This window comes from Strongylocentrotus purpuratus, unplaced genomic scaffold (assembly GCF_000002235.5).
Source record: "Strongylocentrotus purpuratus isolate Spur 01 unplaced genomic scaffold, Spur_5.0 spur5_scaffold_12, whole genome shotgun sequence".
Taxonomy (NCBI): domain Eukaryota; kingdom Metazoa; phylum Echinodermata; class Echinoidea; order Camarodonta; family Strongylocentrotidae; genus Strongylocentrotus; species Strongylocentrotus purpuratus.
In genome coordinates this window covers 33,665,621-33,684,413 of record NW_022145597.1, presented here as the reverse complement: position 1 = coordinate 33,684,413, position 18,793 = coordinate 33,665,621, and the positions used below count along the sequence as shown (strand labels likewise).

General features: G+C 38.4%; 1 protein-coding gene across 2 annotated transcripts in view; it reads left to right on the top strand.

The window, feature by feature from the left end:
• Positions 1 to 571: 571 nt before the first annotated feature.
• The window catches only part of LOC590937 (long-chain-fatty-acid--CoA ligase 3), a 36,866-nt gene continuing 18,644 nt past the window's right edge, over positions 572 to 18,793 (top strand). The window contains exons 1-2 of one of the 2 annotated variants that reach the window (XM_030982493.1): positions 572 to 702; positions 13,309 to 13,770. In XM_030982493.1, the coding sequence (XP_030838353.1) occupies positions 13,417 to 13,770 (354 nt within the window). In that variant the 5' untranslated portion in view covers positions 572 to 702; positions 13,309 to 13,416. Of the gene's footprint in view, positions 703 to 12,957; positions 13,114 to 13,308; positions 13,771 to 18,793 lie in introns of those variants that run through there. The other variant, XM_030982494.1, reaches the window with a different exon arrangement.

Here is an 18,793-nt window from a genome sequence, read left to right as displayed (position 1 = left end):
AAAATGCATAAAATGGTATGTGTGGCCAAAAAAAAAAAAAAAAAAAAAAAAAAAAATTGAATTATATTGAATTGAAACAACAACAAATTATTTAAAAAAATAAAATACGAGCGGGCTGTCGAGGACAACCATCTTTTTTTTTGGGGGGGGGGGGGGGGGGGGGGGGGGGGGGCTAACTATCACTTCCACTAAACCGGAATAAAAGAGAGGGATCACGCGACGAGAAAAGTTCGTTGATACAATGTCATGCAGAGAGTGAATCATTGGAAAGTTCAATAAACTTTTATGCTGCACGAAAATAGCTTCTTCCTTCATTTAAAATTCAGTTTCCTATTTTGTACCTTTTGCACTAAATCGTTGTAAAATTGCTAATCAGTCCTCAAATCTTTGGACAAATAACCAAACTTTGCTTTTTTTAAAGAAAAAATATCCCTCTTGTGTATAATTTCTACTGTTTTCAGTGATTAAGTCGATAATTTACCAGTAGAATATACTGATTATTTTGCTCTTTCAACGACTATATGAATATTCATAAGCATTTTGCATTGTTGACGTAGAAGATGAGGTGATCGACGCATACGTTTACACGAAATTTGTACATACATGCGTGCACAAAACACCGGCATGTGTGTGAATTTCTGAATCACCGTACCAACACAGTCTACAAAGTACAAGAACATTGAAGAAACTGAAGAAAATATCGTGAGTATAAACAAAAATGTTGAGAGGTGTATGAGTGAGTGAGTGATTTGAATTCGAGCCTTAATTTGCGTGAATTTATTAAAATATTAAGTCAAATAAGATTGGCAGAGATGAACGATGAACTTGAAGAACGGTCGTTGAAGCCATGCACACGGCCACGGCCCATCCTGTTTCATTTGATGGCGACGCGATGTGTCATCATGATGATGTAGCCTCTCAAGCTTAGGCCGAGCCTCGTGTTGATGAATGCATGCACTATTTTCATGAATATTGTTGCATGTATGTTGTCTATTCTGCCGTTAAAGAGTGCAGCAGTGATTAGGCACGTCGAGAACTGGCTTCTTGAACTGATATTCGATAAACAATATTATGGAATGTTATTTACTTTTTTCCAGATGGAGTTTGTCTGAAAATCTTGTTCAGTTGTTGTGTACTTGTAAACCTCCTGTATTCTATCAACATCTAGATCATCGTTATTAAATGATACCTGGTAACCATGCTACACAATACAAAACAATTAAAGAATAAAGGGAGTGTATCACACTATCATGGCAAATACAGGTTAACGCCGTCTACATGTACGTCTTTTGGACAACTGCACGTAAACGAATGGACTTGAGTAACTAGGTCAGTGCGTGCTAGTGTTGGCGAAACTGAACGAAGTTCTCCCCACGCTTCGGTTTCACATACATGTATTATGTTGCATGCATGCTAATGCTGCGGTCGCGTCTTCCGTAGTCATATTATAAGCTAGTTATATAGAATTGAAAGATACAAGTACATGTGGATTCAAATTAGAAAGCAGCTTTGGTTTAAATTGGTCTCTATCAGACTTTGATCCAGATTTAATAGACAAATCTGTCTGGTTGGAGGAGTATCATTATCAACATCTTTTGATTTTGAGGCTCTCTTAGACTACTGGTAAGGCCTTTTTTGATAAATGAAATATAGATTTTGATGGTGTTTAATTAAAAAAAAATCTTAAATATCCCTTCAAAATTGGCAACTCAATGATCCCCTTTTGTGAGCTTTTTTCAAATTGTAATAATTTAATATCCCCCCAAAAGGCCAAATCACTTATTTGTCCAGAATATTTTCAATCACCTCCCTTCACTATCTGCTAAATGTAATCACATCAGAGCTGCCAACATTGGAAAACAGTTTAGAGTGAGATTATATGAGAAGCGTTAGCGCGAGGGAGCGAAGCGAGGGTGTGGGAGGGGGGGCGTACCCCCCTCCCACAGTGTGGAGCTTTTTATTTGAAATTGTGTGATCTGGTGCATACTTTATAGAGTATTTTAACATTATAGCTTAAGGCAATATGGAGAGAGAAAATCATAAAGGCTAACAGAGAGTGATAAAGAAAATTATTAACATGGAATACCTGATTGTTCGCCCACGAACGTGGTCCACTGGCCTAGGTGTAGAGCGGGGTGCTGAGGGCCCCACGCGCTCACTCTCTGAGACAAAGCCGCCGAAGCAAGTTTTCGTTCAATTTAAGTTTTTACACAATCACAAGTCATTTTTCACTCTCAAAACTCCCTTTATATTTTTATAAACCCTCTCATTCTATTCGACTGTATGAAATAATATTAGGCCCTCTTTAAAAACAAAGCAGAACCGTGAAATCTTTGCTGTTCTCGATCAATTGAATTGACAACTGTTACTGATGACGTACTCGAGCTCGCTGCTGGTTCGTCCGATCCATATTCGGGGCAGGGGCAGGCTAGGGCCGACCCGGCTAGCTGCATATGAATATGGGTACGGATGTGCGAGGATATGTACATCATCAGGCTAGCTAGCTTTATAGGCGCCCATTTTACACACGAACGCACGCGAGAAGTGAGATCAAGGTTTTTCTCTTCGATAAAATGGGATAAAAGGCAGGAAAACTTTCTAAATTCTTGATTTTGGTGGCATAAATCATTCAAATTTATATGTTTTTATTATTATTTAGTTATTTAAGATTTGAGCGTGAGGAATTTAATTGTTAGCGTGAGAGTGTGAGAATTGAGTGAAATGTGTGAGTCTCACGCTCAATGCGTGAGTGTTGGCAGCCCTGAATCATATTGTACTGAGTGTTCCAGTACAGCCATTCCTTGGTACTAGTAGTATAACACACATTACATGTTCAAAGTCATCTGAAGGTGATTTGTAATGTACATGTAGGTATGCCTTGTTGTGGTGTTGAGTCACAGTGACTTGTTCAGCCACAACAGCCTCTCTTGTATCCTGTCTGTTTGTAAGAATCCTGTTTGCATCTCCTCAAGGGTTACAAGCTTGTCTCTAATAGTCTCAACTTCTCCTCTCGATAGGCCTGGGTTTTAAAGTGAATGCTGCTTCTTCAAGAGCTGAATTTACGCTTTAACCAAAAATGATTGATTTTTTCTCACATTCAGGTATTTTGCTGGTAGTTTGCCTAGCATAACATAGCAACTACCAGCAAACAACAAAAAATTGAAATAAAAAAATTCACCTTGTAGTGTTTTTTTTTAATGCATGGCAAAGTTTTACTGATTTTTTGCAATTTAATTGCAAACTTTGGTAAAAACTGACACATGCAGGGCACGAACGAGTGGCGCAGGCACATGCACTCACCCCAAAATCGGTTTGTGCAAACTTCAGTGGTTTCTTATGGGTTTTTTCAGTAATGCAATGAATCTAATGATATTCACATTAGGATGAAACTAGAGGTTATGTCATACCTAGTAGATTTGTTTCCACTTAGATAAGATTATGGTTGATTATCGGATAAGCAAACGATGATAACATTGTCATGACCTTCATGTAAGTCTGTCAATGTGATTTTAAAATCTGTGGCTTTCAACCCAGTCCTAGGAATTGCACATACCGGTGTTTATGCTGTCAGATTTGTTTGTTCTGTTATTCTAATCAACGTGAATGATGTCATTGACCAGATTGTCATAGTTGTTTTTTTCATTCACTTTAGCACCGTCACTTGCACTTTTTAAGGAAATTTAATACGAAGGATTACATGGATCTGCCCTGACATACATGTAGACCTGTTTACAAACATACTAACGTTTCATGCGTACTTCATACCTGCCAACCCTTACAAATAATCCAGAATATTCTGATTTTCTGGATTTCTAGGACCTGAAAAATCAGGAATATTCAGATTTTTCAATAATTTTTTTTTTTTGTGTGTGTGTGTGTGTTATTAAAAGCCGAATTAAGCTTGTTTTATCATGTGTGGCGTTTTGAGAGTTCACGCATTGTGTGCATTGAATGGTTGCATGATCGAGCAGCAAATTTGTTTTCGCTTTTTGGTTCAGATTTACCGCGTCTTGCCAGTTACACTGTCGCTGCAAGTGCGATTTCTTATTTTCGAAGGCATACCGTGCTAAAAATTCCCAATTCTTATTTTCAAGTGTTGGCAGGTATGATTTTAAACAAAAGTTAGTCTTGATAACGTAAAACCTTGTCTGAGGCTTGCCCAATGTAGCGACAAGTATGCAGACTGGATTCCGAGTATGGTAGTTCATTAATAAAAGATGAATGGAATAACTCATCACTAGGTTAGTAATAAGGCTGTGAAGGGTAGTCGAATGCTCGAGTACCCGCACGGTTGACAACTACTCGGGTACGATTTCTCGTACCCGAATATTCTTCTTTTTTTTTTAAATGTCCAGGCCGACGCTTACCCGTGCCTGGGTGAGCGGCGGCCGCTGGCATGGTGCCGTCGGTAAAAACGTTTCCCAACTCAAGCACTGTCAAACTCACCACTCAGAAACTGGGACCAAATGTCTGGATTTCTGCTTGGACTTGGAGGAAAATGGATTATTCTACCATCTTTGGTTTTTAAAACAGCATTGTTCACTGTTATTATTATTATTAAATCGGCGCCTTCAACTGCAACTCAAAGTAAAATTGCATGCGTTTTCGGCGACAGAACTGGGATACTGCTCCAGTGGTATGTATGGTGGTGGCAAAACAAAAAAACAAAACAAAATTTTAAAAATTTTTAATTTTTTTTTAAAAAAAATCCAAAAATTAAAAGAAAAAACATGGCGTCCGAATACTCGAGTATTCGCTTGTAAGCATGGGAGTGTACTCGGGTACCTCATTACACTGTTGTGCACAGCCTTAGTTAGTAAAGCAGTCTATGAACTCATTACAGTGGATTGCATAATATTTGATGGTCAATCAATACCAGTTGGGTCAATCATATAGGCCTCCGTGTACTTGTACTTTACATATAGGTCCTACTGTTCACTGAATGTTATTATTCTCTCATCTCTAAAGTACCTCGAAAGGCCTGTTTCCATCAGCTCGAATTTGCCAAATAACCCGCTATTTTCAGACTCAGGCATATTATCCCGAAGCTTGAAATCGCGTCTTCACCAGAGAGATACGCTCATTATAAACTAGTTTGGATGGGCGCAAATTAGCCCGCTATATCCCAAATAGCAGACTATTTTGTTACAAGACAAACATTTCTCAGGATATTTCCTCGACCAAAAATTGCAACTGCAGGCTAATGGAAACGCAAATTAACTGGTTAATTTGTGATCGGGATAGATGAAATAGCGGGTTATTTGGCAAACTTGAGCTGATGTGGACAGGCCTAAATTCACTTTGATAAGACATGAATAACAGGTGAATTGAATTTTCTATGTTACACCTGTCTATGAAGTAATTACAATGGATTGCATAATATTTGATGGTCAATGTTAAACAGTGTGGTCAACCATATAGGCCTCCGTGTACATATGATTGATGCTATTGATCTTCGGGAGGATAGTATTCTCTCCTTAAAGGATGTCTTATCAAAGTGACTTTGAGGTACTCCTGCCCTGAAGGTCATACAGCACTACATGTATACTGTACATGTATGTATAAACTCAAATGACTTTCGATATTTGTTATTGTCATCAGTTAAAGGTACTACATGTACAGTTGTATGTCCCATTTGCAGGTCAAAAAATGAAAACGGCATTTGAAAGACAATTCTTATTTAGAACTTCCCTCAAAACGAAAGGGTTTGAAAAATGGCTTTTTGTGGGAAAATAATGACCATTAGTTGTTGAATCAACATAAGTGATTGCAGTCCGAAGTGAACATACTGTAAATACTTTATTCCATGGAGGTACACAGAGAACCACATCATACAGCTGTAGCTAGTTCTGCGACTCTGGTTTAAAAAACATAAACCAATGTATCCCCAAAGAGGGTAAAAATGGAATTATGTTTACAAACTTCAAACATGTATTTTGGACACCAGGACTCTTCATACTTGTTGTTTGGGAGGGGGGGGGGGGGTGTGGGGGTTGGGTCTGAATGATGAATCTGTCTGAATGTGCTATTATTACTGTACATTTCGCTAATGTTTTACTTTTCCCTAAAATCCTAATGGCCTATACAAACACTGTACTTGAAGCAGAGTAGTAGTGCAGTGGTCAATACAGTATCCTATTATTATTAATTAATTGATCAGTAGTGCATGTGAATGAATATAGTGGACAATGAAAAGTGACCTCTCTGCTGCATGTATCGGTCAATCAATACGGCTTGGACGTGAAGACAAGATCAGCATGCTATTCATTACAGTCAATGATAGGAGGTTAGTTACAATAGCTGGATACCAGAAATTAAATAGGGCACTACAAGGTGACTTTCACATTGACCTAAGGTCAAGCAAAATAGATTCTAAGTTTCTCATCCAGATTTTGAAAACTGGAGAGAGGGTTCAATGTTATTTAATAGTTGAAATTTTTCCTCGCAAATGCAATCAAAGAGTTGTTATTAGGCGTAATACATGTAACTCCTTGATGCTTTGGGGTCAATAGATAGATTGATCATATTCAAATTGTATGCTTACTTTTTAATCAAATGTTTTTCTTGACAACGTGAAAGCTAGCCCGAGACTTTCCCAGCATAACAACATGTAAATGATTGCAGACTCACTGGATCCAAGTATTGTAATTCATTCATTAATTACAGGTTAATGAAACTCCTCACTAGGTTCCTAGAAAAGAAGCATCCATTAATTAATTTGAATATGTTAGTACAACAGCCTTTTCAGCCACTTCAGCATTTGACATAATACTCTACATGTACAGAGGCTCAAAATAAGGTGGCAGTACATGTACTCCATTTAACAGATTCTTGTTTTTGTGTCTTCGTGTTCTATATTTCTCCTGAAATAAACGCTCTCTATTACACATTATCATGTGAGACTTAGAAGGGCCTACATCATCGCTTTTAATGTCCTAGGCAAAGTCCCCTTGACATTGACATGAAGTCATTGACACCTGAAAGAGACTCTTTGTTGACATTAGTGTCTGCCTGAACATGGTACTGGAGCATGGGTATATTATCATTCACAACCAAATCAGTTATGTTGTAATACAAACATGAGTGGTACTTGACTTTGAGGCTCCCTTGGTTTGTTTTGTAGTATTGTTTACATTTGCTTTAATTGTTTTAACATGGAATTCAGTCATGTACAATACTAATGATAAGTTTCGCAAGGTTTAATCTTCTAGACTAAATAAATATACACGTAATGATTAAAACAATTGAAATAAAAATCCTTGAAAGTTCATTTCTTCAGTTCTATAAGTGAAGAAGTGAACTCTCAAGAATTGTTTTTTCAGTTTTAATCATTATTTGAATATTACCATGACAGAGGATTATCCAAATTGAATTATTTGTTCTATTAAATGTGTTATAGCTATTTGATTGATGCTGCATATTGCTTGAATGTATAAATCATGTCCAAGTTTTCCCCAAAACAATCACACATTTATTTGATCATTGGAACATGTTCTCTGGGCTGGGAAGCTCACAGAAAGCTCCATATTGCATAATTCTTTCAAGAGAAACAAAGTAAAATAATCTCCTCATTCACCGATTTCAAATTCTCACCCAAAGCCGGGTGTTATATGAACTGATGAGGCTACCCTGGTTAAACAAGACATATTATTATTATGTATCCCTACAACATATGAAAAAGGAAAAGACAAACTTAGGAACTTGCATGCATGTATGATGTAATATATTTTCTGCTAAAATGCTCCTGGGCCCCGTTCCTAGAAACCGTCATAAGTCTAACTTCTTGACTATCCCATTGAAACGTGTGTTATAGAATTAACACGCGTTTCAATGGGATAGTCAAGAAGTTAGACTTATGATGGTTTCTAGGAACGGGCCCCAGATCTATTAGTTGGTGGGCTAAAGGCCTTTAAAAATAAATAACCTTGTTTCATCCAGAAGCATCTTTTAAAAGTAATATTTTGCACAAACCTTTTCAAAGTGCCTTGAAGTTATGCTAGTTCTCAGACACTGGCTCTGCAAGAGAAATGCATCACATTGAATCAGGAAGGCTCCTTCATCATCCCATACATACTGTGCATACCGGTACTCAGACAAGCCGGTTAGATCTATTTTGAGGTACACAAATCAATATTCATTCTGATGATGATTCTCTACCCTGCAGTACGTAGCATAATTTGACCTACATACTGTACATGTATATCGTACTGTATTGTCCATCAGGAGCCAGAAGGGAAGTCACTCATATTATTTTATAGTAGAATAAACATCCTTCTGGCACCAATAACAGCTAATGATTTTATTCTCTTCGGATTGATAGGATTTTTTTTTTTTTTTTGGGGGGGGGGGGGGGGGAGGGGGGTGGTTTCTGATTTAATGTTTTAAGAATAAACATTAGATCTATTGTACAGTTACAGTGGAGTACTTAATTATACTATGATTTGTATTAACTCTGTGAATACTATAGCTTAAATGTTAAACCAAAGATAGCTCAGACTTGAGTTACATGCGTCTGTGGAAAATGCATTTTTATAGGCCAAAATCAAATTGTTTTCTTAGGATAAATGTAATTGAATACCGGTACATGTACTGTATGTTAATAATAATAATAATAATAATAATAATAATAAATTCATATAGTGCAGTTTTTATACAAAATATACATTACACAGTACCATGAATTACTAATGGAAATGAGACTATTTTATATTCAAAGAATGATTCCACACCTGGTAATATACATGTTCTGTAGGTATGCGCTTATTAGATTATGAACAGTTTACTTGAGAGCATGGTGATGACATGATGTATTAGTCTGTTGATATATTAAGAAATCTTATGATGGAGTCCCATCTATTGAAGATGGTGTTGGCGCACTTAATGGGGCTATGATTGATGGGCTTGAGACTTACGACTTCAATGCTATATTTCATTATAAATAAACCCCAGGTTGAACATTTAGGGTCCATTGTCCATACATGTACATGATACAAGAATGTTCGTGAAATATTTCTGCAATCATAAAATGTATTGAAAATCCCAGGTAGTACACTTTGCTTGTTTTGTTTCATATTTAAAATAATGCATATTTTCAATCTTAATAGTACATGTACATGTTAATACTGCTTAACAAACTTAACAAACGTAGGGTGTTAATTAAGCCACAAAATGTGGAATTAGTAGTGATTTGTATAAATGGGAAAATTACATTCATGTAAGCCTTAATTCAGACCACATTTATGCCTTTAAAGTTCATGTGACACCCCAGCTAATGATATGTACAGTACATGTAGATGGCTACCAAGGAGATTAAATTAGTAACCTTAGATACAATTTTAAAAAAAAATTTAAACCCAATTTTATCCCCATTTTCCTGAATTTTCTCTATTCTTCCCTATTTCCCCAATTTTCTTCCTCAAAAGTGTTGAGGGGGGGGGGGGGGGTGGAATGTACATGTAGTTAGATGCCATTTCCTCCCCCCCCCCCCCCCAATCTTCTTTTTTTGTCTTCATTCAAGGGGGGCGTGGTTAAGGGGAATTTATTTTTATTTCTTTAGTGCTCACTATCACCCCTGAAGTGTGTATGAAGCGATGTGTGCAGTACTTTGTAAATTGTAATGTCTAGATTTCATTGTATGAGGCAGGATTGTATGTGGAAAGGAAGGTGCGATTCTCATCCATGCATGATAGTGGGTGAAGTCAGGCATGTGCATTCTGCATGCTCATGTAGATATATGCATCAACTGTGATGTCACGATTTATATCTCATTGAAGTACTACATGTAGCAGGATATGCGCACATGTACCAAGTGGTGAAGACAAACAACTTTCCTAAATATTAGTAAAACCTCTCTTTCTGCAAAACAAAATAGAAATTCCTCAAGATTACCAACCTAATAAAAAGCCTAATAAACTGTTTCATCTCTTAATTTTATCATTGCTTTGATTTCAGTTGATACTAAAATCCCCAAGGTATTTGATGTAATAGTTACCTTGCAACTTCATATCTACCGCTGATCATCAGTAAAGTACATGTACCTTATGTATAAATTTGTCAATCTTTTTTTACCAGCAGTATTAAGGTTTGATTATAACTTGGCTGTTGTAAAATGTTTTCAGTCATCAAGTCTTTTCAAAGCACTGAAAAAGCAGCAATTATATCGGTTTAAAGTGTGCAAGTGAGAATCTGTACATGTACAAGTTGTACATGAACTTGTACCTGGCCCATCAGAGTAAACACCATGTATAGATGGCCCTTCGATCATTTCACTATCAGTATGATGCCTTCTCAGACTTCTCACTTCTAACACTTCTCATGAACATATATTTAGAGTGATAGTGATATGTACAAGTAGCTTGTAAATTATTTTTTATGGGAATACCTTAATCATGGGAGAACATTCGTGCCGTGAACACCTCTATAATGACAAGTTGTACAACACAGGCTACGAATGTGTGAAGATTATGCAGCCTTGCAAGCGCCTGCGTCAATAACACATTGCCTTACGTGTACAAAGTGTTAGATGATCAGGGCATGATCAGCTGTACATGTATGTCTGTCTGGAGCCCCTAAATGCATTGTGAAGTACATATGAGATGGTGGGTACTCTCTACCACAGTATTAATGCATGCAGCTTCCTAAATTGAAAACATGGTTTTAAAAGACTCGATAGATTGAATTGAATTGAATTTATTCACCACTTTCATAAAAACATATAAAGGCAAAGAATACAATAATTTCTTGCAAACATAGATAAAACAATAACATGGAAAATACACTAAAGGAAATGACAAAGTGGTTGGATCATCATCAGATTGTTTTATACAAGTCAACAAACTTTGAAAATGTATTTGTTTCCTCCAAATTTTAAGTGCGTCATCTTGTTTTGAAAGGCAGGAAGTGAAGGATAAGAATGACATGTTTTCATCCTGCTCATTTCCTCTTTCTTCAGAATAATAGGGTAGTTAGTGCACACAGTAAAAATCAATCTTTGAACTGGTGTAATAAGAATCTCATTATACAGTAGGCTTGCGGATCTCATTGTAATATATCAGGTGTGAATGAAAAAAAACATCAATTACAGAAATTTGTATTAATTCATTAAATTACTATTAGTAGTGTTGTGGTTGAGTGGATACGTCACTGGACTGTTGATCATAAGGTCAACGGTTCGAGTCCCACTGCAGCACTAATGTACTTTGGCAAGACATTGATCTACATTGTACATTTGCCACACTCAACCCAGGTGATGTAAATGGGTACCTGGCAGGAATTAATTCCTTGAAATGCTAGAGCGCCGTGCCAAAGCCAGGGTAATAATCAGGAGCGCCAAGAGTGTCAAGTCTGACAGATATGAGTGTTTAATATACAAAGACTCAATATTATAATTGTTATTATTAATAGCGAATATTTCTGTGAATAAACTTGTTATGTGCTCTACTGCTCTGTGTCACACAATAATTGAAAAATACACGGGGGCTCAGGGCGAAATAGCCCCCGAAATGCCCAAAAGAGCCCCCGAAAATCAGAAAAGAACCCCTTCAATTTGCACAGAGTTCGATGCAAAAGAAATTTTAGAATGTTATTTTCATGCAGGCAAGTTTGAAAAGTAGCCCCCGAAAAATAAATATTAATTTTTTCCCTGCAGACAATGAAGGTCAGGAGAGAACTTTGTGTTACTATGCTTTTAATAGTGAAAATGAAATGAACCTCATTGAAATTAGTTGTGTGAACAAGTACCAAAAATTTGTGTGTGAATGTATCAAGCATGTGATAGATAAAAAGATATGGTGATGGAAAGAGGAAGAGCTTGATAAATGTTGGTGCTTGTCACTTCTATTGTCTCAATTATCCATCACGGACTCTCGTTGTTAATGCATTATGATGCAAGGTACAATTCATGGGTATGCTGAGGGCAACATGTACATGTACATGTAGGCTAGCTACGTTGTCTGGCATGTTGTACTCATACACGGTAGAATGCAATTTCCGTGGCAGAGCCTAGTTAGAACATGAATGATTGTATTAGATGGCCGTACATGTATGTATATTTGTACATGTACCACTGATCATTTGTTGTACAGTGTTTTATGTTTGATATTCCTCTTCTCCTGTTAACATGGAAATGTACATTGTATCTCAATGTATCTGTTAGATAAGAAAGAAAACAAAAAATAACAAATAAGGAGCTATGCACGGGCATTTAGAGGCAATTTTAGAATATTGAGGAGCAAAAATCATCCAGATCCTGCATGCATTTAAAGCATTTAAATCTGACCCTCTTCATCTTGCAATAACCTTGTAACAGGTGGGAGTGACAATACTCTAATACAAATACTCCACTCCAGTCCAAGGGACCTCTTATTTGCTTCAGTCTTTGACCTACCAGATCTTAGCCCACAAGATCACCACTAGGCGCGTCTTCATCATCTCGAGATCGTCAAATAGCCTGCTATTTCTGATTTGGGAAATAATCCCTAAGTTACAAATCGCGTCTTCATCAGCTCTAGATTCGACCTCGAAACTTGAAACTCGACCTTGAGAAATTAACTCGAGATATTTTGCTCAGGGTTGGCGCATAGTGCGAGTCTTCGGTCTGGTGATGACGCACCAGACAAATAGCTGGATATTTTGCAAACTATCCCAAGATATCTTGGGATGACAATCCTGACCAAATATCCCGCTAATTGCTACTTTGGTCTAATGAAGATGCAAATTAGCTGGAGTTTGCGATCGGGATAGTTCAAATAGCTGGATATTTGGCAATCTCGAGATAGTGAAGACAGGCCTATTGTCACAAAAACAGTGTCATATAAAACGTGAACTTTGCCCAACAAACTTATCTATCTAAGCAGGTTCTTTTCTTCCTCCCCCTGTTTTGCAACTCAACAATTTAATAGTCCTCAAAGTCATGTATTGACAGATCACCTTCAGTAGTAATCGGATGATGCGAAATTTCTAGTCAGACTTTAGGTCATGAAGAAGGCATTAGTCTGCCGTGTAATGATGTGTGACAACAGTCTGTATCTTACATGTAGCTAGCTTCATATTGGAGACTGAGATAATTGTTCAATTGTTCAATCGGGAAACTGGCTGTAAATGTCTTGCTTGGTGGTAAGTTTGTGTGCAGAGAAGGATCAGAACATGTATCCAGAATAATGAATTAAATATTCTGTAATTGTAGCAAATTGTAATACTCAGGTACAATGTATGGAAAGAAATTGCCTATGTAAAGAGTTATTTGAAACAAAATTACAAGAGACATTTATATACTTAACATGCTTTTTAATATTTTTTTTTTTTAAACAGACAAATGAGAAGCTGAGCACAAGTGAAAGACAACGCTAAGGAAGCAACCCTCAACGGGCGAACCAAGATTCTCAACCCAGGCAGGCAGGCGAGCATCACAACTTCAAGATGCCTGATAATAAAGAAGCGGAGCCATTCCATGTCTCTATGGTGGTACATGCCATCCATTTCTTCTCATGGTTCTATGACATGGCTACCTACATCCCTTGGCAGCTAGCGACATACAGCTCCTGGACGTACCAGAACCGTCTCAAGGCTGAACCTATAATGGGTGACACCCAGAACCCTTGGAGGATGGTAGGTAGCCAGCAGCTCAAGCTCAGAAAACGACAGGATTGCAAGACTCTGGATGAAGACTTTGAGAGGAGCTGTCAGGAATATGGATCTCTAGAAGCCCTAGGAACCAGGGAGATCTTATCCGAGGAAGATGAAGTGCAATCTAATGGCAAAGTCTTTAAGAAGGTTAGCATCTAGTTTGACTTTTTAAGTTTTATTTTGAATTATTTTGAAATGGATACCACAGGGCTATTTGCCCTTTTTCTACGGGGGTCTAATACAAATTATTTACCGTCCACGTACATCAGACCACTCTTTCCATTTTAACCTCTTTTTTTTCGGGGGGGGGGGGGGGGGGGGGGGGGGTGGGAAAGGGGTGGCGTCCAGAACCATTTTTTTTTCTTTAGTTAGTTTTGAGCTGTAGCTACTATACTGTAGTAAATCTATCCAGAACGATATATATTTTTTTCTTTAGTTAGTTTTGAGCTGTAGCTACTATGGTAAACCTAACAGTCTGGATAGATGCACTCTAAGATATTTTCTGAATTAGATTGAGGTAGTCTGCATCCCACATTGATAGATGGGGTAGCAGAAGGATGGGGGGGGGGGGGCAGGGAGTACTCATTCTCTGTTGGGGTCAGGCTACTTATGACACAAGTTTGAAGCACTGGTTGATTTCCAAGATACCCCCAATTTTACCTGTTCAGTTCCTATAATTTCATATACACTACTGCCTAAAGGTTTTGGCAGCGGGCTGACCCGATGCCCGAAGCGCGTAGCTGAAGAAACGATGTTCGGGTCGCGCCCGATGTTCGAGTCGCGCCCGAAATCTGCCCGAAATCAGCCCGAAATCAGCCCGAAATCTGCCCGAAATCTGCCCGGTACTACATTCGCCTTGAAATGATGCGCGTGCTGAAGTCGTGCGTTTTTAAGACTCGCACGCGACAAGACCCGATGACGTCACGTTGAAAAGTCAAATTGGTCGAGAAGAGCGATTCAACTGCAGATCAATTTGCCTATACAATTTGCGTGTTAAAATATGAATCGCACCGCACGAAAATTATACACAAATACACGTAGAGTGTATGGGAGAGTCGAGTGTTTGTTAGGAAAGACGCTCACTAATTTGTTTTCGTGTTCACCAACTCTCACAGCAATATGAGTAAGGCAGCCTAAAGTCTAGTCTAGACCCCCTGATTTAGATCTAAGAGTGGATGACCACCGTAGGCTTTAGATATTTTTCTGCCAAACATCTTCGAGGAGCTAGGCCCAGGGTCCATGAAGTTAGCAGTCGCTAGCCGGACGGCAACGGGGACGGCAAACGCTAGCATAGATCTACCGTACCACATCGTCATGCCTAGCCTAGGCTCTAGCCTAAACTTAATAAAATGGTTCAATTGAGCATTCATCAGACTAATGATATGAACAATTTGGTCTCACCTTACATTATGCCAATGACACATCAGTCCCTGTTTCCATATTTTAATTCCAAGGATTAAGAGATACTTTCTTTGCAACAGCTAAGTCATAATTAATACTAATAGTGCTACATTGTGTAGCCTGTAGGCATAGCCTATGCTAATAACACTATGCATGCTGGATCTAGATTTTGGACGCACGTGGTACGCGAAGCTTACGTAGATATCTAGGTCAACTTAGGACCTATGCTCGCGCTGCTTGCATCACGTTCGTGACCTTAAAAAAAAAAAAGGAAGGCGAGGAAAAAGAAGAAAGGAAATATGTAGAAGGAGGGGAGGGGGAATAAAAGGAAGGAGAAGAAAAGAAGAAGAGTAGATGAAAAGCAGAGGGGGCGGGGGAGAAGAAAATGAAGAAGAGTAGATGAAGAAGCAGAGGAGATTGGGGAAGGAAAAAAGGCCCAAGGAGAGGAAAAAACAGGGGATATAAAGAAGCAGAAGGGGGGGGGGGAGAAGAGTTGATAAAGAAGCAAAGGAGTGGGGGTGAAGAAAAAGATGGAAGAGTACACCTGTAGATGAAGAAGCAGAGGGGATTGGGGAAGAAAACAAAGGAAGGAGAGGAAAAAGAAGAAGGGGGAGAAGAAAAGGAAGGAGAAGAAAAAGAAAAAGGGGGAGAAGAAAAGGAAGGAGAAGAAAAAGAAGAAGGGGAGATGAAGAAGCAAGGGGAGAAAACGAAGGAGAAGAAAAAGATGAAGAGTAGATGAAAAGCAGAGGGGGCGGGGAGAAGAAAATGAAGAAGCAGAGCAGATTGGGGAAGAAAAAAAAGGAAGGGGATATAAAGAAGCAGAGGGGGGGGGGGGAGAAGAATAGATGAAGAAGCAAAGGGGTGAGGGTAAAGAAAAAAAACTAAGAGTACATGAAGAAGCAGAGGGGATTGGGGAAGAAAACAAAGGAGGGAGAGGAAAAAGAAGAAGGGAAGATAAACAAGCAGGGGGGGAGAAGAGTAGGTGAAGAAGCAGAGGGGTGGGACCGGGGGGTGGAAGAAAAAGAAGAAGTGGATATGAAGAAGCAGAGGGGTGGGGGAAGAAAAAAAGGAAGGAGAGGAATATGAAGAAGGGGGAGAGGTATAAGAAGAAGGGGAAGAAGAAAAGGAAGGAGAAGAAAAAGAAGAAGACAATCTAACTAAAAATAAGAACAAACATAGACACACGAAACAAGCAGAGAACTTATTAATCAATTCCAAATTTAATTTGTTCACCAATGAATTGAATGTTTGAATGAGGAGAGCTAGCGTAGCGTATATTTCGTATTATGTTAAAAGTGTTTCTAAACAAAGGGTACTTTGGAGACAAGGTGTCTGGCAACATGCGTTTATCTCAGAAGTTATTTATAAACAGATCATGTTTGCGCGGTAAGATCACGTGATCTTAGTAGTGATGATTGAACCTCCGAGAGAGAGAGAGAGAGAGAGAGAGCAGTTCTGCCCTGAAAACTAGCGTATGCATTTGTTCGAATCTTTCTCATCTTTTCTGTTTTTGCAATTCTTTGTTCCACCCTCTCTCCCTCTCTCTCTCTATGCTTGTATATTCCCTTCTCTTGTTCATTATGGTTCTAGTTCTAGGAGAATTACCCTTGGGCAATCACCCCGGCCAATTACTCCCCCCCCCCCCCCCCCGTGGACATTTACATTTCCCTGGAAATTACCCCATTCCACAATCACCCCCCTTGTTTAATTCCATGTTTTTCTTTCTATCAATCATGTATTTTCGATTATCATTTTTTCTTTCCATACGTATGTAGATCTTTATGAAGCAATTATTAATCATTCTTCTGGTTTCCTTCGTAAATGTGTTCACTTTATATATTTCTTAGATTTTTTCAATCATTTTCTATTTTTTCCTCAATCCTCAAGTATTTCTTTGTTATTTCCTTATGTATTACTCGTTTTTCGAATTTTTATTTCCATCAATGACGTATTTTCATTGTTTATCGCCATGCTATCTTGTGTGTGTATTTTTGTGAAGTGGGGGGGGGGGGGGGGAGGGGGGCTGGAATCTCTCTACATCATCATTTTAATAATCGCCATCAATACATACAGCCAGCATTTTCATCATCGTCCATCAATATCATCACCATCATCATCACTACGGTCACCATCGATAAATCGGTATCATCAGAACAACTCAACATCTCTTCAGTGACTGGGCAATAACTTTCCTTTTCCACACAAAGCGGTTCCCTTTAGAAATTTGATTTGTTTACTAAAGCTTTGTTTCGTGAAGTTGCCCTCTCACTTCAGACATGCATGCCGCTGCGGTTTGTAGAAAGAACAGAAAAGGCGTAAACATTGCGTAACATGCACTTTCTCTGTCATCATGATGGTTCGTAGTAGGTCCATGCTGAAGGCTGGTGGAATTTGACAGGGGCCACGCGAGCGGCCACAGAATATTCATAAAACAATAATTTAAATGTAAATAACTATGCATCATGAGCCACTCGTGTTTTCTTAAGAACCCCTTTAAAAATTGTGTTGCTCTTTACTCGAATATCGCAACCCTGAATCGCATTTGATTCCACATTTGGCGTCCATTATGCGAGCACGAGCATACAGCCAGTAGTTAACTAGCCTAGACTCGTGGTTGCTGCTTTCCCTAACGTCCGCAATTAAGGCACAGCTTTTTTCCGTCAGCAAAATATCGAAAGTCGGGAGTGCGCCTTAAATAGTCAGGAACAGGATATTTGAGTCCTCAAATGCTACTTTTTAGTGGTTTTCAAAAATCTCTGTGTCTCAACATGAATTACATAATGCAAATAAAGAATAGGATCTACTATTTGAAGTTAAACTACGTTCCTAATTTGAAAGGAAGAGAGGGTTTTTTCAGTTTTTTTTCAGTCTCGATAAATTATGCCCTGTCACAAGGCACTTTGCCGGCCGAAGCTCTACCGTGTCTTCAGCTCACTCACCTGTATGATGCAGCTCACACAAGGGATAACGAATCACCACACGAAAACTAGCCTGTCCACATTTCTGTTTGGACTCGGAGGAAAATTCTGTCATCTTTAGTTTTAAAAACAACATTGTTACTGGGTCTAACTCAGTTCACAAGCACTTCAACCGTGCCTCGTAATAAAATGAAAGTATTTTTTAACACTGTCACTGAAATAAGAGCCGATCTGATGTTAACAAAAAGACCAATGTTGGCTTTTTTTGGTGGCTTTTTGTTAACCAGATCAGATTGCGTCTTATTTCAGTGTTCGAAAAATACTTTCACTTTTCATTATACGAGGCACAGTTGAAGTGCTTGTGAACTAAGTTAGACCTAGGTCTAGTAACAACTAACAATGTTATTTTTTCAACTAAAGATGACAGAATTTTTTTTTCCAGATTTTTTTTTTTATTTATTTATTTTTTTTTTTTTTTTTTTTGGGGGGGGGGGGGGATCTTCGAAATGGGGGTGCGCCTTATAGTTTTGTGATTTGCTTTCTAGTATTGCGATGATGTATAGTTGTACGCTTTAAATTAAGACATGTTCATCATTGAAAATGGTCATGGAAATTTACATTATCCTGCTCTGGAAAGTCATGAAAAGTCATGGAATTTTTAAAATGTGTAAGTGTACGAACCCTGAAGTAAGTCTTTATAATTATTTGGATGTTTTGATATTTTCGGTTGATTCCAGATGAACAAAAGCAAAGGTAAACTGTTCGCCAGATTCCGGTAAAAATCGCCAGTCAATCCCTCTTTGAGTGTGAAGCAAGGGTTACCGGATGCGTGTGGGTCACCTCCCTGGTTT